Raw genomic sequence first — 24,234 nt, 5'->3', positions numbered from 1 at the left:
TATAATTAATTTAAACCCAGTCGCACCAAAACGACTTAGATTTTTGTTGAAAGTCATTTTAGATAAGTAAGACCACACAAAGACTTTTCGTCGCATTTACGGTACATGGCTGCGTATCCAGAATTCAAAGGACCAACCAATACCTCAATTTTTCAATAACACCCCATAATATAACACAGAGAACATTTTTTTTTTTCTTTATATGGTTAATCCTTGCAATTAAGTGTCAGTTAAACAAACACAGAAGCTCTTGATTTTGATAAATACACCATCAAAGTGTATTCACTTATATATATATATTCTATCCCTTTATATCTTAATATAGAGTAATTTATATCACTCTTAACACAATCTTGTGCAAACATTGTCTTAAGGTATATCAAACGGTGGTCGACGAGTGGTAAAAGCGCTATGCGCCTACACCGCGCGTGCAGAATCCGACATCTCATTTCGGAAGGGCGATCGTATGGAAGTGCTGAGCGACGCGGAGACAGACTGGTGGAGGGTGCTCCATCTCACAACGAGACGGGAGGGATTGGTGCCAGCCAACTTTGTGGCGGAAGAGAGCTCTGTTGAATGTGAAGAGTAAGTCTTACTGAAATATCTATGTTTGGTATTCAAGGAGGATCCACCCTTTAGGTTGGAGGAATTACCATCACAAAATATTGGTTATTGTAGAGGAAAGATGGTATACTGTTCCTTCAACCTAAAGGGAAGTTCCTTGACGAGTCTAACCACTGACTGACCGACCAGTCGGCCCGGCCCCAGCTAAGGTCGAAAAGTTATATATCCTTAGAAATGAATTCACGCCTTTCAGAGTATGACGTCATTGCAGCTTAATTTTACTGTTGACCTTCGAGACAAATATCCTTATTATCTCGACGTCATCATCATGACGTAAGACTATCGAGGTATTTCAAAACTGATACGACTTTGGAACTAGAATATAGGTACGCTATATTCTAGTTCATGCATTTAAACCAATCAAAACCCCAATAGGTTTACAATTTAATATATATTTTTAAGGACTGACAACATGTCCTGAATTATAAATACTGTGTGTGTATGAATTTTGTCGCGTAAAAGTGTTTTTTTATACAATATTCATTTAATAATACCCTTTGATTAAGATTTGCTAATAAATTTACAAAACAAATGACACATGCACAATGAGAAATCATACTTATATAACATGATTGCTGTATCAATGGGTCCCTACATCCAAACGCACTTCTATTTATATAAAAAGGAAACAATCGTCACTATACAGAATCTATAAAAAGTAAGTTATAATTAGAAAAGTGACCTTCAATTGCTGCATAGATCTCTTCTTGAAGCCTTGTTGTATGTACAAAAAAATATAAACGATTTTAAAACAAATTGTGAATTTCACCAGTAAAATACTCGAAACAGAACTAATCTAAGCGTACGACTAACCAGGCTCCAGAAAATAAAGCGATTATATGGACATTGTATTCGTTTTTACAACAAACTCCCAAGCGATTATTAAGACGTTAATTTTACGATATTTGACGAATATTTAAATGATCGTAATCCTTGGGATTGATTTGCTCCAGTTCAATCAATTTGTATGACTCAAAACATGGCGATTAGAAAGAGTAGCAGAGAGTTTCATTCCAGTTCTTCTTTACCGCTCTGTTGTATTGAATTGCGAACTGGTAGTAAATGTGAATTTGGAATCATTTAACATCTTTTCTGTTGACGTTTATAAGTGAACTTGTATACCTATATTAATAAAGTTATTTTGAGTTTGAGTCTAAGAACGATTCATCAACAAATTCATACCTCTGTCATACATCCCAACTCAAACTGTACTGTGCTATTGTTGCAAAATTATTTAATATTTCATTAAAATTGTTTTTTTTTTATATTTTCAGCTGGTTTTTCCCCCACGTGTCCAGAAAAGAGGCGGACAAGCTTCTCCTAGCTGAGATCAACCCTCGAGGCACGTTCTTAGTGAGGCCCGCGGAGCACAACCCTCACGGCTTCAGCCTTAGCGTGAAAGACTGGGAAGAAGGCAGAGGATACCACGTGAAGCATTATAAGATCAAGCCATTGGACAATGGAGGGTTTTATATCGCAACCAATCAAACATTCCCGAGTCTTCCCGCTCTCGTTATGTCTTATACGAGTGAGTTATTTGTTTATTCGACGTTCTATATACTAATGGTCCTACAAGCTTTTAGGTCTGATTTGAGTATTCGTTCCGTGATCATTTCTAATAGGTGATCAACCTTCTGTGTCTGACACACACCGTCGACTTTTTGGGTCTAATGAATTTCCTCACGATATTTTCCTTCACTGTACAGAGCGAATTTTAAATGCGCACATAGACAGATATTAATTGGTGCATAGCCGGAAATCGTACTTACGACCCAGGGATGAGAGTCGCACGCCGAAGCAACTAGTCCAATACGGCTCTTTATTATTGTTATTCGACGTTATAAAAAAATACCAAAATATGCAACAACCATGATCAATTGTATGTAAAAAATACAATGCAAGGAACGTCTAATACATATATCAATCTAAGCCATCGCTTACGCCTAAGGAGCTCTTCAAGTATTACGTAAGCACTATAGGTGAGGGGGGGGTCTCTGATTTTCTTATTTGGTAATTACGTCAACAGTAATTATTTACATTTTTCAACATATTACCCACATATTGTCTATGCATGAAAACAAAATGCATTGTCAAGGATTTATACAAAAAATATAACAAATATGTATTATTATTTCTGAGAGCTTTGCTTACTTTCGCTGTCAAGAGGAGAGAGAGAGAGAGGGGGGGGGGTTTATTGCAGTCAATCTACTTACGTAATATTTAAACGACCCTTACGTAATGCTAAATCTAAATTAGCAATAAACACTACGTGCTGTTGATTGTATAGATAGTTATCAAAAAATATTATCTAGATTACTACAACACGTTAAAATTACGGTTCAAAAATACGGCAGTAATTACGATAGAGAAACGAGGAGAACCAAAAAGAGTTAAATTCTTCCGGTCTTTTAGTTTAGTTCGTCTTGTTTGTGTTCGGCATGATTGGATACGAGCTAAAACCCGACGGAAGTTATAGCTTGCCTGCTGCGTTGTTAAAGTTTTTCGGGGAACCATTAGTTAACGTAGTGTTCTGTGTAATTAGTTTATATTTGAGACGATGGGAACAAAGGTTATTTGCTGTCTCTAGCGGAAGAACGAATTTGTGGCACCATGCCTCCTTAACAAAGCCTATACGAGTGTTTAATATCGTCTGTTAGAAGTTTTTTTGGATTAATACCTGCAGCTGCAGCAGAATACGAAATTCCATCCGTATCACCTCGACGTCCGTCGTTTTACAACTTAGCGTTTTGAAAGGCAGATTTTTCCGCCCACCACCACTAGCTGCCCACTGAATATTTCCGAACCGATTCCAGCCTCGCAAGTGCGTTGCCGGCCATTAGTTAGGCTATTAGCTGTTAGGGTAGTTATATAATAATAATAGAGCCACTTTAAAAAATACAAATCAAATAGGTGTTAGTTTCCGGTTCTGCAGTATGAAAGCTTATGGATAAAACTTCCTCCTGAACTGTCTTCTATCTGTTCTTTTCGCCATCCATTTCTCTCCAGAAACCATAACTATGTCGTCAGTTCATCGCTTTTCTGGTCTTCCCACATTTCCTCTTCGTGGAGGTCCACTCCAGCGGTCCATCTTTTATCTGTACATCTTGCTATTGTAATAAGTTAATGTATGTTTTATATATGTAATATTTATATAAATAATTATAATTTTTTTAACGACTTACTATATCGCTTTAACTAACAAAAGGCTAAATATAAATAATGATACCTAACGCATTTCAGAGAACGCGCTAGGCCTCTGCCATGTGCTGGCTCGGCCTTGCCCCAAGCCGGAACCCCAAATGTGGGATTTGGGACCAGAGTCGCGGGACAAATGGGAGATCCCAAGGGCCCAGATACAGCTGATCAAGAAGCTGGGGCAGGGGAACTTTGGTGAAGTCTACTACGGCAAGTGGTGCAATAGTATAGAGGTTAGTGTTATAAGTTTTTTTTAATGCCTTAATAGATTTTTGGTTCAAAAATACTTTACTATCTCAAAGAATTACTTAAGTGAGATAAATTTAGGGTAGGTTACTTGTGTACATCATGTTATCAAATTATTAGAAAATAAGCTATCTAAAATAAAAATATTAGTTGATGTGCAAATATTCAGATATAAACTATGTAACACACTATATGTGTGTGTTATTTTGTATTGGTATGTTGTTAGTTAGTTTTCTTTTTTAAATTTGTAAAAAGGTTTTATTACTTTTATAGTGAATTGTATTTTATAATATAACGGAGTCGAAATACGTTAAGTGTGAAAATTGATTTCGATTTGGTATAATTAACTAAAAATGCTTTATGACATACAACATTATTTGGTTTTTTTCTTGCGTATATAAATAGTTTTGTTGGTATTCCGACATGGAAACAGGCGACATATAACTGGCCATGTGAAAATCATGGATTTTAAAGATGAAGCCACAAATAATTAGCGACTGTAATTATTTTATCAATATAATAACTCCGATCAAAGCATTTGTTTTAAAAGGTATATTTTTTTCTTACATCCTCTTTGACAATATTTGCAGCACCCATTTTGCCAATCTTATGTCAAACGCCATAAGTTACATCAAAAAAGTTTGATGAAATGAAAAAAAAATTGCTATCGTAACAAAAGTCATTATTACTTAATATGATGGTTCAGTATTCTAAAATTATCTAATTTTCCGAGCTATTTTCTTAATTTTTTTCTTTCATAAAGACTAGTTTAATCTAATTTCATAAGAATAATTCTGCTGAAAATAACAAAAACAGCGAAACAGCGTGATGCCGTGACCAAGGGAAATATATATATATATAGATGAAGAGAGAGATTGTTTATTAAATGCTAACTATACATATATTTTTTTAAATTTCTTAAGTTTCTTTTGACCACTTTGTCCACGATTGCTAAAAGACATACATAATGTTTAAACGAATCTTTCTCAAAGCTTTCAAACTTTTTCCAGGTCGCCGTAAAAACTCTACGAGAAGGTACAATGTCGAAGCAAGCCTTCCTCCAAGAAGCCGCCATCATGAAAAAGTTCCGTCACAAACGATTGGTCGCACTATACGCTGTGTGTTCCCAACAGGAGCCCGTCTACATCGTCCAAGAGTACATGTGCAAGGGGTCCCTACTAGAATTCCTCAGAAACGGCGAAGGCAAATCCCTCCACTTCGAAGATCTAGTCTACGTTGCCGCTCAGGTCGCCTCCGGGATGGAGTATCTCGAGTCCAAACTCCTCATACACCGGGACCTAGCGGCTCGCAACGTGCTCATCGGAGAGAACAACGTCGCCAAAATATGCGATTTCGGATTGGCCCGAGTGATAGAAGACAACGAATACTGCCCCAAACAGGGCTCGCGGTTCCCTGTCAAATGGACCGCACCCGAAGCGATCATCTACGGCCGGTTCTCGATAAAGAGCGACGTGTGGTCGTACGGGATACTCCTGATGGAGCTCTTCACGTACGGCCAGATACCATACCCGGGGTTGCACGGGAAGGAAGTCATCGAGCAGGTGGAGAGGGGGTATAGGATGCCCAAACCCGTGGGGCACTATTTGCCCGACGATATTTATAGACTTATGCTCCAATGTTGGGACGCGATACCCGAGAAGAGGCCGACATTCGAGTTCTTGAACCATTATTTCGAATCGTTCACAGTGACCAGTGAAATACCGTACAGAGAAGTGCAGGACTAGTGCTGTGATATAAACCTAGCTAGTGATGTGCTTGTGTTGGAGACGATGTGTAGGGTCCTTAGCGAATGAATGGATTTGCTTTAGGGAAAGTGTTGGCTGCAAAATGTTTACGGATTTAAACGGGTGCGGCTTTGATAAAAAAAACAAAATATATTTTACGGGATTAAAACGCGTTTATTGCAATTGTTTATTTTGCTATAACGACGGCTTATAATTCAAAATAAATAATTGTGAATTAGACATGTTTTACTCCGGTAAGTTTATTTTATTAAATCTAAGGTCAAATTCGTATATAGATGTCAATTTACACGCCAAACTACTTTCGGTTTCTAACGTGTCGTTTTCCCAACGTATTGTTTATACGTTTATATTGTTTTTTTATCGCGTAGCTCTTATAAACAGATATGTTGTTCAAATAGTATTTGTTTTGCGGATACACATTTATGTCCATAATTCGTATTTCAAGTCGCAATCTCGTTTTGATCGCTGTCAAATGTCAAATTGACAGCTCACTTGATTTAAGTTTTATTGCTCCTAGAATACTTAGGATTTTTCTTCTAACAGAGCTCCAGAAAAGCACTCGAAACGTCCATTTATAATTCGCGGTTGGATAAAATTAATACTTTATATTTGACAAATAATACACTAAACATTTCAATAATTGAATTAACAATTTTCTTTTGCAGCAACACTTCCTTAAACGACCATTTTTAGTATTTTTATACTGAAGTGAACGATACAGGAACGTGAGCTTCATTATTGGCTTTTAGTAGCGCACGCATCGAGTCCAAAAAATCGCCCAACTGTTTGCTATGACAAATATATTATAAGAATTATATTAACTAAATCAGTCTTAGTTTCTTATTTTCTTTAAAAAAAAATGCGAATTTTTTTGTATGGAAAACTCGCGCTCAGAATATTACTAAAGTAAACTTTTTATTAATATCAAGTGCTTAGTTCCTAAGGCCTCAGAGATTTAGTGTAAACTGGTGCAGCTAACAATATGGTATGGAAATTATTTTGAGTTGGATACAAAACTCGTAGTATACGTCATACGAATGCTTAGAATTTTTTTAAAGACTGATTTAGTGCATATGAAAAGATTGAATCCCAATATAAAACGATAAAAAATACACATTTAAATAAAACTTCTTTATCGGGTCTAAATGGGAATTTGTTATATTACTTACAGACGTTTCGAGTGCTCGGTGAAACACTGTCACAGTTGACAGCTGACAGATAACTTTGATATTGTCTTTAATGTTGCCACTTATCGCTGCGAATTTTCAAAATTTTAATTATTTACACATATACCGTTAAAGAAGTTTTATATAATCTATTGTCATATATAAAAAGCGGTAGCAACCAATATTTTCCTTTGTTAATTTTTTTATAGTATATCTCCTAAAAATGTAAATAATTGTAGCAAACAGAATGGGGCTTATATTTGTGCGAAACACTATTTTCTTATTTATTAGTATAGCTTAAGCACGTAGTTATTTTGCATCGTAAGCAATAAAAATAAAAAAAAGGGTTGAATTTCATGGTTGAGAATTCTAGTGAAGTAAATCCTATTGATGCCAAACATATCTCTTCAGATTTACACTGGTATGATTTGATATCTAAAATCTAGCTCATATTTAAAATATTATATTGATTAAAAAAATATATTGTTACCCTTGAGTTATAGGGTTTGCAGTTAAAAATCTCATAAGTCAATATTTTAAAACAAAACTATAAAAAAATATAATGTATATGTGTGCAGCTTCTCAACCGTGAACTTTAATTATTAAAAATCTAGATATTTTCATATTCTAAAGTATGTGATATTTTTATCACATTGTAAATGATCTGATAGGCTTCGGTGCGGTTAAGGAAACTGTTATTTATCTTGTTTTTGGTTCGAAATTGTATGCCTCTTTGTTCTAAAATAGTTTGCGATTTGATCATATACTAAGTCCGGGAGAATATTTTTAATTTGACTCAAAGTATCGCCAATAATGAACGTTTTGGCTCCTCGACATAGAACTCAGCCTATACTGTGACCTTTAGCAAGATTATATTACATGAACCTTTGTTTTCAATTAACCAGGTTTGAAGGTTTTTGTATGAAAAGTGTAAATGTACTTTTTAGGAAAATCAACTCGGACAGAGCTCAAATCAGTCTTACCACAGGCTACTCATCTGTCCATCACAGACAGCTGAATGCGATAGAAAAAGATAATAGAATGTTGACACATTTGTTTTTATGAATAATTATTTATTTCTTTGTATTTAATAAAGCATTTTAAATGTCTTGCTACGGTCATGGTAATAATGGTCCAATTTTTATGAAACGGTGAATTAGATAGCTTTAGGGCCGTATACCAAAGAGTTATTGTACATTAGTGCGAGTGAATCGTTTTTAATTTTAGTATAACTAGACTTTGTGACCTGTACTTTATTTGACCAATAACCCTCTTGTGTAACTAAATTGTATAAAAATTAAAAATACAAAAAAATATTGTTAAAATTCTGACTGATCAATACCCGATTGCGTTAAAAGTATTAAAAATGCTTTATCACGTATCTTGTTCTAGAATTTATGATTGAGAAATAGTGTCTTAACATTCCAAATAATCAAAACACTTTAAATTTGGACACTTTTGTATGAAAATTACATTTATAAGATTTTGTACATACAATGAATAAATGTCATTGATTATAAAATATATTTTATTTATTACCAACATTTTACACTTAAATAATATCACTTTATAAAACATAATAGATCTCTTGTCAACACAAATTACACATTAATTGACATTTAAAATAAAATTATAGCACTTAGTACAGTTTTGACAGAATTCAATATTTTAACACTGGACTACAAAATTACAGTCAATTGTCTAATTTTATATAAAACTAGCTGATGCGTCATTTTGCCATGTATATTATTTCCAGGAAACATTTTTCAGTTCAATACAAATAACCAATCTACTATAATAAAAAAATAAGGGTTGATCATACAGGGGTGACAATTAAGGGTTGTATGTATTTAAAAAAAAAAAATTTGAGGTGGACACCCCTTATCACTTAGGGGAATCATAGATAGCCCATTCTCAGATTTACTGAATATGCAAAAATACTGGCTTGAATACTTAACTGGCCAATACTTGTACTTTTCTTAAATTTTAGTTTTGTGCCATACGCAAAAGCCAAAAAAAATACTAAACAAATTATTAACGTAATATAATATTAATACATTTCTGTTAGCTACTTCTAAAAAAAAAGTGCAATGTCACCTAAAGTAGTGACAAAATTAGCCTCAGCCAAAAAACTATACTTTTGTATATGTAAAATCAACTATTATATTTTCACTAGTAAATTGAGCTACACGGTATCTGTATACATTTTACTCTTAAGTTTAAGATATCTATACTCGGATTGGTAAAATGTTTGAATATACTGCCATATTTTGGTAATAGGTTTAGGAACATATTTTGGATTTTTCTTACTATAATGATTTAAATATATTGCTAATACCACTAGCACTCCAGACCAGATGTACCTGTAAGAAAAGGATTTACTTGGATCATTACATTTGAGAGAAAATACATTTTATATGATTGTAACTGCTTAATCACAACTGTGAAAGAATTAAATTCAAAACCTATCTGTTAAGTTAATAAATTGAAGAAAGTCCGTTAAACCTTATGTTAATTTTGCAACTATCACAAACTGTTATTTCAAATTTATTGATAATGCCTGAATATTGAATTGTAAAACAAACACTGATTTGATCATTATATATATCATATACATCTGATTTATTGATTTGTTGCTATGGGTAAATATAGAACCCATAAATTGAGAGTTAATATTTTATGATAATTTTTAATATTCTGAGTATGCACTGATAACTAATTCAAAATGAGAAGAATGAGACAACTGTTTGTTGTAGGACATATATATCTTCCTAAGGGAATAGATAATTAGTAATTAGATTTCATATTAAAAAAAAGCAAATGATCTCAAACATGTACAGAAATCTGAGGACCTAAAAGGTTGGGCACCAATCACAAATGTTAGTTAAAATCTATTAAGGCACATCCAATATATAATAACACTTACTGGAATACAAAAGGCTTGCTAAACAGAAGGAAAGATATAACAATAGAGAGTGCTTTCCGCATGGTAGTAACAGTCACAGCCACAGTTGCACCAGATATCCTGACTAGCGTCAATACAGCCTGAAGGCCCATATACCCACAAATGCTAAGTAAAAATATGTTGAAGTACATTGTTATTGGATCCTGAAATTTAAATATAATTGAATCAGTATTAAAATATGTGTTTAAATCTAAAGTATTTTTATTGAACTTTAGCTGATAAGAACTGAAAAATATGGGATTAAAACCCAGAAATAATTGTACAAAAAACATTTTAGAATTATATTTTCTCTGTAACTAAGTAGATAATACTTAATAATGCATATTTATGTGACTAATTACTTTCATTAAACTTTTAAAACTTACCTCGGAACAATAAATAAATCCATCTTTTAGTATACCACTAACCCCAGTGATGACCAATAAATATATACTACCTATAGCATAGGAATAGAAAACAACTTCATTATTTGTAGCTTGAAATTGTTTCATTGCCTTCTCTTGAACATTGCCTATTATAGCATCACATAGTAAGGCAAGAGATATAACAATTACTCCTATAAAGTTAAAGTTTGGTGACATTTTTGAATCAGCTGCAATATTAAAGAGTAAATTAATATTAACTTCTAAGCAAGGCAATAATTTTTAAAATAAGGAACAGCTTCAAATATTTTTAGAAATTTCTATAGAATTACATTCACTGTGTCATGCAAAGGTAGGTTTTGAAGATGCATAACACATAATTAGGGTCTATATATGCCTATAGAAGTTTTCTAATGCACGGCTAAGACAACATGAACTTAGATCCTCATAGGAAGTATAAGGAATGTATAGTGAAAAAGGAAGAACCTTTTAAAATTTACATCTGTTTACCATAGGTATAGATAATTGAATTCAGTGAAATAATGTTGGGATGGAATTGGATGATAATTTTAGGTGGTTACTTACAGCTCAGCCAAATTGTTCAAAATACAAAAGGTCAATATAATTGTCAGAGTTTAACATTTTAAATAATCAGTTTAGTTTAAATCTTACCTAATGTAAACATAGTTAATCCAACACACATAATAATAGCAGCCACATAATCCAAAAATCCATATCTCTTTCCCAATATAATTATACTGCCAATCATCACAGGTATAAGTTTACAACTCTTGAATATTAGTTGTGTTGGGTAGTTCAGGTAACTGAGAGCCAAGTTTGATAATGACATAGTTCCTAGTGTCAATGCTGCTAATATAGCATATGTTCTCAATGGTACTCTAAAAATATATGTTTTTAAAATTGGGTAGATTTTGACATTTCACTTGTACACAGGGTAGTCATGCAAAAATAATGTTATTATAATTACAGGCTATTTGTAGGCCTAGACAATTACTTTAATGTGTATTGTAAGATTGTTAAAGAACTTACTTCCTTTTAATAGGACTTCTAATAGTAGACTCCACCTGGCTTAAAGCCATAGTGATTAAAAACTGAATGAATGTTATATATAAACTGACTGGAGCGACTTCTGGTTCAGCAAATATCAACTCCAGGAAATATCCATATGCCAAATAAAATATAAACACAAAAGAACAACATAATGTGAATTGTAATCCAAAATTATATTTTGTTATGTCCAAACACAGAATGTTTACTACACCCTGGCTTTCTCTGTTATCTCCATTTTTAGGATTATCAATTCTTATAACAGTTTCCTTATTCATGTTGATTGTACTTATTTAATAAATTAACAACTTGAATAATATATACAATACATAAAAAAAAACTGTTATGAATACATTATTACACGACACTGGCTTTTAATTTATTATTAGTAAATTTTGGCTATTAAATTATTAATTTTTTTATAAAATTAAAGAAAACGTAGTTTTGTCATTTTATAACGTAATAAACTATTCACATTTCACTATATATATATATATTGTTCATAGATGATTGGAATATTTACAGAAAACTACAAGAGTATTCATTATTCAATAATGTAGTATATAAAACTATGTACATGGCAGACGTAGTAAACAGGCCACAGATGATTTAGTAATTGCAGATTAAGCCCGAAGCCGGTACGGCACCTAAGACCTATATAAGTGATGGATTAATTCGTCTAGCTCCGAGCCACACTGTTGTAGATCAAATGTGTCGAAAAATCGTAATCACTCTAATAAAATTTTAATGTTGAATTAAGTATATCTTCATAAAAAGGATCAAGCGAGACCTCGCGTTTTTACTACCAAGTAATGTGTGCTGTAAGTGTATTGACATCTGTGATCCGTCCGAATTCCGATGTCGATTGTCCGATGTCGATCTGCAATAAATTGTAAAAACAAATAGGTACAGTAGCAATTTCTTTTTATTGTATTGCTACGTGCCGTTTATTCTAAGCTAAGGTGTGTATTAAGGTGCTACATTTAAATTGATACAGTTTTACACTCCGACAGTGGATAAATAAGTATTCTTACATGATTTTGTAGGTCGTGCAAACGGTGAACCTGACAAACTGGATTACGAACAATGATGGATTCGGACTTGTCCGGTGCGGACTTTTGCCGTTTCTGTAGATCAGAGGCTTCTTCCGATCGGCCTCTTTTCCACCCGTGCATATGTACAGGATCTATAAAATGGATTCACCAAGAATGTCTAGTACAATGGATGCGATATTCACGGAAAGAGATTTGCGAGCTTTGCGGCCACCGCTTTTCATTCATGCCCATATATTCACCGGATATGCCGCGAAGGCTTCCAATTCGTGACGTTGTAGGTGGTTTGGTAACTTCAGTGGCCTCTGCTGTAAAGGATTGGCTGCACTACACGCTCGTGGCACTCGCCTGGCTTGGGATCGTCCCTCTGACTGCATGTAGGACTTATCGCTGTTTATTCTCTGGATCATTGGACCCTGTTATATCTCTACCATTTGATATTGTATCAGCTGAAAATTTAGCAAAAGATGTTTTCTCTGGTTGCTTTGTGGTGACATGCACACTTTTCGCTTTTATTGGCCTGGTATGGCTGAGAGACCAGATTATGCATGGTGGTGGCCCTGAATGGATGGAAAGAGAAAATTTACCAGCTCCACCGGCTGAAGAACCACTGCAGGATAATAATAATGAGAATGTCAATGAGGTTGTTAGAGAAGAGGGTGTTGGTGTTAGGGAAGAGGTTAATGATGAGGCAGCAGAAGATATGCTGGTTGGGGAGGAAGCTAATTGGAATCCAATGGAATGGGACCGTGTAGCTGCAGAAGAGTTGACATGGGCTAGATTGTTGGGACTAGATGGTTCTATGGTATTTTTAGAACATGTGTTTTGGGTTGTGTCTTTGAATACATTTTTCATTGTTGGATTTGCCTTTTGCCCCTACCAGATAGGGCAATTAGGAGCCACCATAGCTGGTTTTACGGCTGAGGGCCCATTTGCTGGCCCATTGAAAGCATTGTCAGGATATGTGATAGTTGCTGCAATTCTAGCCATTCTACATGCAATGGCCTCTTTATTGAGGCTAAGAAGTGCTAAAAAGGCCCTTGGATTCTGCTACGTAGTTGTGAAAGTAGCACTTTTGTCTGTTGTTGAAGTAAGTAGTATGTGTTAAGTGTAAACTAAGCTGCTTTCCTAATAAGGTTATTTATCTTATACTTTCTCCTTATTATAAATTCTGCCAATACATTTTCATTTGTCATCATCATTCAAGTCAAGTCAATCATTACTTTATTAACTGTAATTAGTAATTCAAGATTAGTAATTGTGATTATATTTATCTCAACTCCAGTGGCTATAAGTGAATATATACTAATTATGAATTTATATTTTCCAGATTGGTGTTATTCCATTAGTTTGTGGATGGTGGTTAGATCTCTGTTCATTATCTATGTTTGATGCAACACTGAAAGACAGAGAGGCAAGCTTACATGCGGCACCATGGACACTCTTGTTTATTCACTGGCTTGTTGGAATGGTCTATGTGTACTATTTTGCATCATTCATTTTATTATTGAGAGAAGTCCTAAGACCGGGGGTACTTTGGTTTTTAAAAAATCTGAATGATCCCGATTTTAGTCCTGTTCAGGTAAGTGTTAATTTCAAAGATAAGTGGAGTAATATGACTGAAAGCTACCTAAGCTACATATCGCTACAATTTTATATTGAGGCTTTTTCAGACAGTGTTTTTCTTCCCATATATCATTTTAAAAAACCTTCATTTGAAAATGTGAACATAATATTAGTTTAAGCTATTCATTATTACTGTAGAAAATTAAGTCAACATATTACATATGCCTTCTCATTTGTGAACTTTATTGTAGGAAAAAAAAAAAACAAACATAATCAACTAGCCATCGAAAGATACAGATAAAGTCAAAATTTGTTATAACAACAACCAAATTACTTATATTTGGTCATAAAAACCAATAGTCGTAACAGCCGACGACGTTGTTATTAAGTACTTAATACATAGAATTCAGCCGGGACCATTGATTTTGGTCAATTTAACCGGTATGTTCTAAACGATGTTGTCGTAAAAGTCCTGTAAATACATTTAGACTTATATAAGCCCCTTTTGATAATAAGTTGTTTACATTGGATGTTGAAAGGAAATTTTAGTTTATTATGAAAAAAACATTGAATGGTTCAGTACATTGTAAATTATTTCTGTGATTAATCAAGGCATAATACTTGTTAAATAAAATATGTAATTAATGTATTCTTTTTAGGAAATGATCCATCTACCAGTATGGTCACACATTCGTCGACTGATTGTATCAGCGATGGTGTTTGGTACAGCTGTTCTCTTCATGCTGTGGTTGCCCATTCGAGTGATTAAATATACTCTACCTGGCTTCTTACCATATGCGGTTGCCGTGCACACAGAAGCTCCAGTCAATGAACTAAGTTTGGAGCTACTTTTGTTGCAGGTACACAGCAAAATTTAAAATATTGGAATATTAATAAGAAGTATTCATTTATAAACACTTAGGCCCATATTTTAGAATGCGACTAATTTTTTTTTCAGTGGACAGTTTTCAATAGAGATTGTGACTTGAGATTCTTATTGGAATACGGGACCTAGATTGCTCTCAGAGTATATTTTAATAGCTGTGATAGAAGTTATATTTAACTAATTTATTTATTCAGAGTTTCGTGTACATAATGCCTAATTATATTATGTATGTTAAATAAAAGTACTAATTATGTTTATCATACATTGATAAATATCGTAATTAGTTTTAAATCGAATCGAATTAGATTTTTTTTCGATAAGTAATGTAAAATTTTTACAAAACTACCAAAATAAATTTAAATTTTAAATATACTACTACTATACACATTAACAAAATGTTAGAAGAAAAAAAAAGATATTTTACAAAAACTAGAATTGAGAATATTTATTTTCAGTGATTAAAACAACTTTAGTACATAATTTTCCCTTCGTTCGAAGCTAAAAATAAAAATATTGAGCATTGATTCCCCAGGTGATCCTCCCAGCCTTATTAGAGCAGTCCCATACGCGTACATGGCTCAAAGCTGGTCTTCGTGCGTGGTGCGCATGCGCAGCTGGTATTCTAGGTCTTCGCTCGTATCTACTGGGTCAGGCTAGCAGGCAGGCAGATCAAAACCCACCTCCACATCCGCCGCATCAGCTGGGAGCTGCTCATCAGGTATCTCTTTTCCCCTTACACAGATTCACAATAATTTAAGTTCTAATGGGGTTCTAACACATTGCTATGTGAGTGCTCTAATATAATTATTAATGTAAAAAGTAAGATGAAAGACATTTTTTTTTATTGTAATAGAAGGCAAACGGGCAGGAGGCTCATCTGATGTTAAGTCAAACCGCTGCCCATAGACACTCACATTGCCCGTACGAGCCGTATGAATTCTAAATTTTACCAACATGACCTTGATAGCTGGAAATCTTCACAAGACATTTTCTTTTGCGAACTAGCGAACTGTGGAATCGATTCTCGGCGGGGATCTACCCTGAGAGATACGACCTCCAACTGTTCAAAATTCGAGCATATTCCTCCTTGAAAGGCCGGCAACGCACCCACTAAAAATGGGTGTCTATGGGCTGCGATGACTGCCATTTTTGGGCGTCCCGCAGGCTAGTTTGCCATTATTATATATAATAAAAAATAAATAGTCTGATTGGTTCGGAAATACTTCAGGGGGCAGCTGGTATTTAATATATAATTGCAGAATCTAGGAATTATTCATATTTTACGTTACGCAAGTTTTTGAGATTTTTCTTTACCACTAGTAAAATGTTTTGTCACCGCCAAGGGACGATTCACAGCTATGCGGCGTTAATTATCGGAAACTCGTTTAATTAAAAACAATAACGCGTAGTTCAAGACTCTCGCCCCCTGTATTCTAATGTTTTACAGCCCCACCCTCCAAATTCCTCACCTACTTGAACGCTGTTTCACTTGCGTTTTTTTACGTACTTTGAAGCGATGATATGTAATAAATAACAGATAAAAAAATTATTATCTCAGGCGCTAATGTGGCGAGAAGGGCCTGCCGGCTTCGAGCCCTACGTCCGAGTTTCATGGTTTCCTCTGCGTTTGGCGGCTCTGCTTGCTCTCGTCTCCATCTCACTTGTCATGGCGAGCGCCCTCACTTTGGTAAGTTTAATTTGTCACAGCCGAAATTCTCGCAAAATTTCACTAACAATTAATATAGTTAAATGAAATATTGTGTTTTATATTGGCAATTTTTGACAATAATTATATTGATAAATCATTCGGTTTGCACAAGTCTGTCAAATTTTTTTCGGACTACAAAATTATGATAATGGATTTTTTTAATTAAGTTAATTATCGAAATTAACTAAGAATACGAAAAAAGTTTAATAAAAAAAAAAAATTTTACTATGTGTGGCTGAATATGCAATTTTGCAAATTAATTATTATTATTATTATTGTACCGCTAAGATTTAACAACCGTTTAACAAAAGGACTGGTACCTATGAGGCGTACCAATCGCGTGATTATTAAAATATAAATAAATATAATAAATCAGTGGTGCTACAACATTTTTTAGATCTAGGCCTCAGATTTCTCTATCTGGCTCACAATCATTTGTCAATCTATTAGGCAAGTAGGCTGTAAGACACGCACGTATTTTTCGGTCTAAGGCAAGCCTTACCTTTCGTGTGAATGTTAAATGTGCACATAGAAATAAAGTCCATTTGTGCATAGCCAGGGATCGAACCTACGACCTCAGAAATGAGAGTCGCACGCTGAAGGCACGAGACCAATTCCTCAAAATTTTAAAATATATAGTTTTTTTAATATATTTTTGTACTTGTTTAATACATTAGGTTATACCAGTGGCTATCGGAAGAAAGGTGATGACAATATGGCTGCCCAAGGCATCTGAAGGTGTACATGAACTGTATACGGCAGCTTGTGGTTTGTATATTATTTATTTGAGCACATCACAAATAAAGGATTTAACGACGAACTCCCTAAAGCGTCGAATTCAATTGGCTTTGGTTGGTTTAGCTTGTCTTCCATACAATGATACACTCTACATAGCATTACACTCAATAACGACAATTGTGCAATAAAATACTTTTTAAGTAGCTAAAATTAGTAGAAACTGCCCAGTTGTGTACGTTCTTTTGTCGCTTTATTATAGTTGGCCGCCATAAACTCGACTGGCGATAACTTTCTATAACGCCACAGTCCTTTAAGTATCGTTATAGTTACACTGTATATAAAAACTTAACGGATCTGACAAACGTTGTCCTGTACAAACGTTTTACATACAAAATAAAACGAATAATGTAAATCATTCTCGACTACTTGAACACACAAAATTTCATCAAAATCTGTCCAACCGCTTAGGAGTTTAATTACAAACACCTACACATAACACACACACACACACATATATGTATATATGTAACAGCTGTTTATTAGCTGTATACATAAATAACCTGTTTTACGTAAATATATTTATATTCACGATCCTTCCCTTTGCTTACCCAGCATATGGGGAAGGCAAATGCTATGCTCTGAGGGCATATTTGGAACATAGCTATCCAAATATGCCCTCAGAGAGCTTATGTTTTCCATACAAACTTTTTATTTTACTATTCTAGTACGTGTTAACATATAAGGTTGTTCAAAGACTAACAAACTTTATTATCTCTATACACAGACAACAGACTAATATTTATGATAGTTACAAACAGTTGCCAACAGATGTCACTATTAGCATATTAAAGAATTATTATTTTGATAATGATTTTTATTGATATAACTATTCGATTATTTCAAACTATTATTTAGGTATGTACGTGTGTTGGGCCGCGGGTCGAGGGGGGGCGTTGGCAGCAGGATGGGCAAGGGGAGGGCGAGCAGCTCTCGTGAATCGGACGGCCGTGTGGGCGAGTCGAGCAGCTCGCGCCGCTTTGGCTGCCCTCGCCCTGCTCGGCCTTGTGCCGCTTATGTTCGGGCTGCTGCTCGAACTGGTACGTAATTATTTCTTTAAATTTTGCTTGAATTGTTAAATCTATAGTAATGTTACTAAAGTGGAAAGATATATATTTTTACGATTACATCAGGGAGCGACATACATTACATACTTGAAGTATTACATAACGAATTTGGGGGAGGATCTCCAAAAATACTTCGCTTAAATTAAATTATTATTGAATTATGTCAATAAATGTCTTTTCATATCGAGGGCAGGTCGCTAATTAAACTATAAGAGAGATTTCAAAACATAGAAACACAAACTTAATTTTTTCCTCATTCTTTCAATTACCTAAATAATGTTCCGGCAATAAACCAAGTATTCCATCGAAATATTTGTTTAAACATTTCTTATAGATAATTACATATTTCGTCGTTTGATTTTTTATTGTATTTTTCAGGTGTTAGTAATCCCCCTTCGGGTACCCCTAGAACAGTCGCCCGTGCTCTTCGTATGGCAGGATTGGGCCCTAGGAGTGTTATATACCAAGATCGTGTGTGCCCTCACAATGATGGGTCCAGATTGGAGTATGCGAAGGGCCATCGAAAAGGCGTATAGGGATGGAATACGGGAAATGGATCTTAAGTAAGTTATATAGAATATAATTTTCGTCGAATAAATTTATCAGATTTGTCTGTTTAGGTTTATCCTACAAAAATTGTATGGGTATGAACTCTCCTAAACTAGCCATTAATACTGAAACAAAGTATTTTTTTCTATTCCAAATAATATTTATTACTTTTATAATGTATGAGTTTTATACATAGATCATACAAAAAAGCTTATTCGAAGCGGTCACCATTGGCTGTAATACAGTCCTTTAAATGTTGAGGTCAGATATAGATATCTAGATAGATCTAGATAGACATAAAGATAGATCTTTCAATGGGAAAATTCTTCACTGCCAATCGTACGGATTGTGTTAGGGACTCCAAATTATCGTGGCGTTTAGAGCAAGCCGTACTCTCTAAAACTGACCATAAATCATAATCCAGCGGATTGAGATCAGGACTAGACGACGGCTAGTCTTCAGCTCTGATGAAGCCCGAAACATTCGTTTCCAACCAAAACGCAGTCTTGGTTGCGCTCGACCAAGACCGAGCTTCATGACCGGTGCTGAGTCTTGCTGGAAGGACCATTTTTGGTTATTAAACTTTAAGGTTATTACGCTACTAGGTGTTATCTTTATCTCTTGAGATAAAATCTTTTACTATCGGACAGGATTTCTTTGAATTATTTCCTTTATATGCTGTGGTTGTAATTGGCCCTGGCGCAACATTATGTTGATGTGCAGCCTGTTCCACAGCGCTGGCTATTCTGCCAGAGACCACATCAGCTAGTTTGCGCCTTAGTCGCAAAACATTATAAGAATGTAACTAATACTTAGTAGAAAAAAATATAAAATTAATTAGACTTCATTTATTATTTATGAATTGAGCGACTTTTTTCTTCAATGTTTATATTTATTTTAAACCGGAACTGCTTCTGGAAGGAGCTAGGCTAGTTTAGTTAGCCAGGACTTTACGCGCAACGGACCTTAGGTACTCCCACCGTGAGAGTATAAATGCGAAAACCGAGTCCACCAACCATATCATATCATACTATTATTTTAAACTGAATTTAAATGTAAAAGCATACAGCTCCTTATTTAAGCATTTTAAATAAAAAGGACCTGAACCGAATTTGTTAAGCTAAACACACTATGAACATGATACACTTATGAAGCCTAAAAAGTATATACATATACTCAAATGTCACAGGTAGGTCAAACACTCAACCTCCTTTTAAATTTGGTTGAAAAAGTATAACATGTATTTTGTTTAACGGATGGCGCGGATCAATGGTGTTATTTGACTTAAAATCTGTATTTTTACAAAGGCATGTCAACGCTCGGCACACTGACACATTGGTACATAAAGAAATATAAAATACATATCATGTGACAAGCACTCATAAAAACTAAAGGAATTTCAAACTTTTAGGGGAGTAACTATGGACATTCAGACCTAATTTGTTAGCTATATTCTAGGAGCCGTGATACAATTTGTATCACTGTCTCGTCTTGTTTGTGAAATGAGAACTTGATATGAAAAATATGATCATAGCGCTAGAAGAAAAACATAACTAACAGAAACTTGATTGGCGTTCTGAAAGCTAAAAGGCAAAATTGTTAATACAGGTTCATCCTCCGCTCAGTGGCGGCTCCATTAGTGCGATGGCTGGGTCTCGCTCTGGCCATACCGTACGCGTTCGCTCACAGCGTCGCCCCGCTCGTTGTGACGTCAACCGTGCAACGGAACTTGCTCGCTCGTCGAGTATATCCAGCTCTTCTCATCATCTCTGTGTTGGCTGGACTTGCAATCTTCCATGTAAGCATTTAAGTTACAATATTTGTTTAAAAATTTTTGTGTAGGAAACACATCAAATTGGACGTACTTAATTAAAACTATGAGTTGTTTTTATTATCACACTATTTTTAAAATATTAATTATTAGTCAAATTTTACCAATTACGTAAATTCTATATTCGAAAAAGATTTCTGCATGCCATAGATTATAAATTACAATCGCCATACATTAAGGTGACTTATCTAAATAAAAACAAACTTAATTGTCTGCTAACATTTTATGAAGGTTGTATATTTTTTTCAGATCCGACAATTCCGCAAGCTATACGAGCATATAAAGAATGACAAGTATCTCGTGGGACAACGCCTGGTGAACTACGACCACAGACGACACAAACATGTCGCTTCAAACTGAACGCGTTTTCTCTTTGATTTGTTCATATTTTTAATAATTAAAAATAAAATACTGCTTTTTATTTAATGCGTACGATTTACCTAATAATATTATATAAACCCCAAATAGCTTATTTGCGTCAGTGATATTTCCTTTAAAAAAATATTTTCTATGTATTAATGTTATTTTAATATAGATTACTTGTCTTATCTATCTTATCTGTCTACCCTAGTAAATTTTAATCTGTCAATGACTTTGACACATCCCATTGTAAATGTCAGTTTGTCAATTGTTAAACAGTAGTTTAAAAAAGGAACGCATTTTACAAAAGCAGTATTTTATTGGAATAATGTTAATAAATTTTACTTCCATCTTTTCTATTAAGCATCTTAAGAAACAGTTATTAGTAGTGTTTTGTTTAGCCATTTTTATAAAATTGCTCAGTTTTAGTGCTAGGTTTTATATCAGAGATTGTCAAACGAAAGTGGATATCCTTGGGGACTTCCTTAACAACGCAACTGTATATTGCTTTTATTTTAAGGCTTATTTCATTGAAATACTCTATTTTAATAGCATTGTTGTGTTAGTGGCACCGGGCTTTATGTAATTAGACCTAGACATTGTAAATATTTGGAAAATTGTTAAGAAAATGAACAAATCTATGAGCATGAACTAGTTTTAATTTATTTTGCAAGTGGAATTCGAGCCATACGTTGCAAAAATACAAAGCAACGTTGCTATGGCGACCATTGCGTTACCATGGTAACCGTTATGATATGCGTTGCCACGGTAACCGATTGTAAAATGTTGGAACTAGATACTAGTGGATCACACGCTCAGGCACTGTCTCATTTGCACTTGTGATATTTTTAATTTTTAAGACAAGGACATACTGATTTTGAATTGTAGAAATGAAGGTTAATGATATAAATATTATTTATGTGGAATGTAATTAAAGTAAATGGCGCGAAATTGTGTTTTTATTTATACGGTCGTACGGTTATAACTAGCAATCATAAATTACAAATTTATAAATTCTTGCGAGGATATTTTAGATACCGCCTCCCAAAGCCAGAGGGCTCGCAAGGGCGGTGCCGGCCTTTGAATAATTGGTAGTTGGTTGTTTTGAAGATACAGTACAGTCACGCATTCGAGGACTACGTGGGTTACTGATTCCTCTGCGCTGAAACAGCCTGTTCATAGGTATGTCTCTCGCGCCAGAACAGAAAGATGTTTATTTAGAAGACTGGCCCGTAATTGTCCCTATTATTGTTTTGAGGTTAGTTCTGTTGAGGCTTAGAAGAAGCTTTGTCATTAGTGGGTTAACTGCTGGCAGAGCCATTTTAGACAGTGTGTACGCGTTTCGCAACCGTGATGAACCAGTGATGTTAAAGTTCTGTTAGATCTCACGGAGCGGATACGTCCGCTAACATAACTGCAGGCATACAAACAACATTGTACACACTCCGTGGTAAATGCCGTAAAATATGCAGATGGGATGAAGCGCTCGGAAAGTCACTGGTAGTCAACGATTCGAATTTGCTTGGGAATTTTTTTTTATAATTCTAATATTTATCTATAGGTAGGTATATTCCGTCGAATAAACGAATAGGTAATATTGCCAAGAGGCTATAGTATACCCGGCCTATAGTATGGGGAATCGGGGAGGGAGCTCGCCTATCACCAGTGATACTCCCGTCCATGATATACGTTGCCGGCCTTTTAAGAATTGGTACGTTCTTTTCTTCAAAGAAAAGTCAAATTATTTTTTAAATTAGTAAAATAAAAACTGTTGGACAGACCAAACAATGCACCTGAGTAAAACATATGAAGGAATTAATATTCAAGATTTATCGATTTTTTTAATGCATTACAACAATTGTAAAAACGGATACAAACAAAACTTGAGTCACACAGAAATGGCGGATTTAATAGCTGTTATTATATAATATTATACATTCACACATCCCCCATAATTTTAACGCACATGCATTACATCCACCGATTTAAGCGACGAGGAATTCCCCGTTACGTTCAATGCGGGCATAGTTATTGTTTTCAATGGAGACTAGTGGCCCTTTGTGTCCACGGGGCCCTGGGCTTCAGCTCCGCTCTCAGCCCTTAAGTAGGTCCGCCCCTACATCTTAGCGATCTGTTTAAGATATCACAAACTCCATGGACTAACAAATCCGGACACATCTAAGAACAGACGTTTCGTATTCCCGTCAGCAAAACGAAGGTCTCTGTTTGGCCAACGTTGCTTTGCATTTAGAGGTCTTTATAATAAAATTTACCAACCTATGGATTCTCAGATAGTTAAACTATCTAATAACTATATATGTAATAAACTATAGATACAAACAGACAAATCACATAAAAAGTGGATTTCAAATCTTCAGAGACGTATCTTGGCAAGGTCTGAGGTTCCAAAAACTAACTGAGACACACCAGACTCTTATAACAACTCTCAGCTACACAAATAAAAAAAACAGACACATTCACGCACACTTATAAGACTTGTGTTTGATTAGTTGTAACTTGTAACACTAAAACTACTTTTTCTCTGATTTTTTGGGCTTCTATACTCCACTAAACAGAATGGCTACACTGCAATCGGCTACAGGTCCCAAACGATCTTGGTATTTTCTCGGACTGCCCATCCGATTACAGGAAGGCATTCATAAGTTAAGTTATTTTGTTTTGTAAGCCTTTTAGTTAATCTTATATTTATATTTGTAAACTTATTAATTGTACGCATTATGTTCGTTCCTCCTCCTCCGAAACGGCTCGACCGATTCTTATGAATTTTTTTATGCATATTCAGTAAGTCTAAGGATCGGCTACTATATATACTTCAAACCCTTAAGTGATAAAGGGTATCCACCCAAGATTTTATTGTTTTATATTTTAGACAAAAAAAATTCACCCAAAATGTTTACCCATCTACTATCAACCCCTATAATTTATTTTTTAATTAAAAAATTTTGACTTGAACTCTGAGGTTTATATAGAGAAACGAGAATTTTATATATATGCAGATATTCACAGA

The 24,234-nt window shown here is 34.6% G+C and overlaps 3 protein-coding genes across 5 annotated transcripts in view; 2 read left to right on the top strand and 1 right to left on the bottom strand.

Annotated features, from left to right (window-relative positions):
• Positions 1-8,529, top strand: part of LOC123710146 (tyrosine-protein kinase Src64B) — a 68,568-nt gene extending 60,039 nt beyond the window's left edge. For 2 of the 3 annotated variants that reach the window (XM_045661875.1, XM_045661874.1), the window contains exons 4-7: positions 375-585; positions 1,899-2,152; positions 3,865-4,052; positions 5,076-8,528. In XM_045661875.1, coding sequence (XP_045517831.1) covers positions 375-585; positions 1,899-2,152; positions 3,865-4,052; positions 5,076-5,810 — 1,388 coding nt within the window. In that variant the 3' untranslated portion in view covers positions 5,811-8,528. Of the gene's footprint in view, positions 1-374; positions 586-1,898; positions 2,153-3,864; positions 4,053-5,075 lie in introns of all 3 variants that reach the window. The other variant, XM_045661876.1, reaches the window with a different exon arrangement.
• Positions 8,514-11,907, bottom strand: LOC123710147 (adenosine 3'-phospho 5'-phosphosulfate transporter 2). Its single transcript, XM_045661878.1, has 5 exons — positions 11,375-11,907; positions 10,997-11,223; positions 10,328-10,554; positions 9,924-10,105; positions 8,514-9,360 (listed from the first exon to the last, which is right to left on the bottom strand). The coding sequence occupies exons 1-5, from the start codon at positions 11,668-11,670 to the stop codon at positions 9,183-9,185; spliced, it is 1,110 nt and encodes a 369-aa protein (XP_045517834.1). The 5' UTR covers positions 11,671-11,907; the 3' UTR covers positions 8,514-9,182.
• A 303-nt stretch (positions 11,908-12,210) lies between these two features.
• Positions 12,211-22,151, top strand: LOC123710144 (E3 ubiquitin-protein ligase MARCHF6). The gene is made up of 11 exons (XM_045661873.1): positions 12,211-12,354; positions 12,439-13,534; positions 13,775-14,026; positions 14,670-14,870; positions 15,429-15,614; positions 16,455-16,583; positions 17,282-17,372; positions 18,258-18,439; positions 18,845-19,029; positions 20,624-20,813; positions 21,096-22,151. Exons 2-11 carry the CDS (start codon positions 12,479-12,481, stop codon positions 21,204-21,206), a joined length of 2,583 nt encoding a protein of 860 aa, XP_045517829.1. The 5' UTR covers positions 12,211-12,354; positions 12,439-12,478; the 3' UTR covers positions 21,207-22,151.
• Positions 22,152-24,234: the final 2,083 nt, after the last annotated feature.

Source organism: Pieris brassicae, chromosome 5 (assembly GCF_905147105.1).
Source record: "Pieris brassicae chromosome 5, ilPieBrab1.1, whole genome shotgun sequence".
NCBI classification, from domain to species: domain Eukaryota; kingdom Metazoa; phylum Arthropoda; class Insecta; order Lepidoptera; family Pieridae; genus Pieris; species Pieris brassicae.
The sequence above is the reverse complement of the archived record's forward strand: the minus strand, read 5'-3'. Positions and strand labels throughout refer to the sequence as shown.

Bases quoted from the DNA above. Each gene is read 5' to 3' on its own strand.
- LOC123710147 (XM_045661878.1), bottom strand. From the start codon at position 11,670: ATGAATAAGGAAACTGTTATAAGAATTGATAATCCTAAAAATGGAGAT. The intron at 11,224-11,374 runs GTAAGTTCTTTA...ATATATTTTTAG, and splicing joins AGAAGTCCTATTAAAAGGAA to AGTACCATTGAGAACATATG. The intron at 10,106-10,327 runs GTAAGTTTTAAA...TTTAAATTTCAG, and splicing joins GATTTATTTATTGTTCCGAG to GATCCAATAACAATGTACTT.
- LOC123710144 (XM_045661873.1), top strand. From the start codon at position 12,479: ATGATGGATTCGGACTTGTCCGGTGCGGACTTTTGCCGTTTCTGTAGA. The intron at 16,584-17,281 runs GTAAGTTTAATT...TTAATACATTAG, and splicing joins TGGCGAGCGCCCTCACTTTG to GTTATACCAGTGGCTATCGG. The intron at 20,814-21,095 runs GTAAGCATTTAA...TATTTTTTTCAG, and splicing joins CTGGACTTGCAATCTTCCAT to ATCCGACAATTCCGCAAGCT.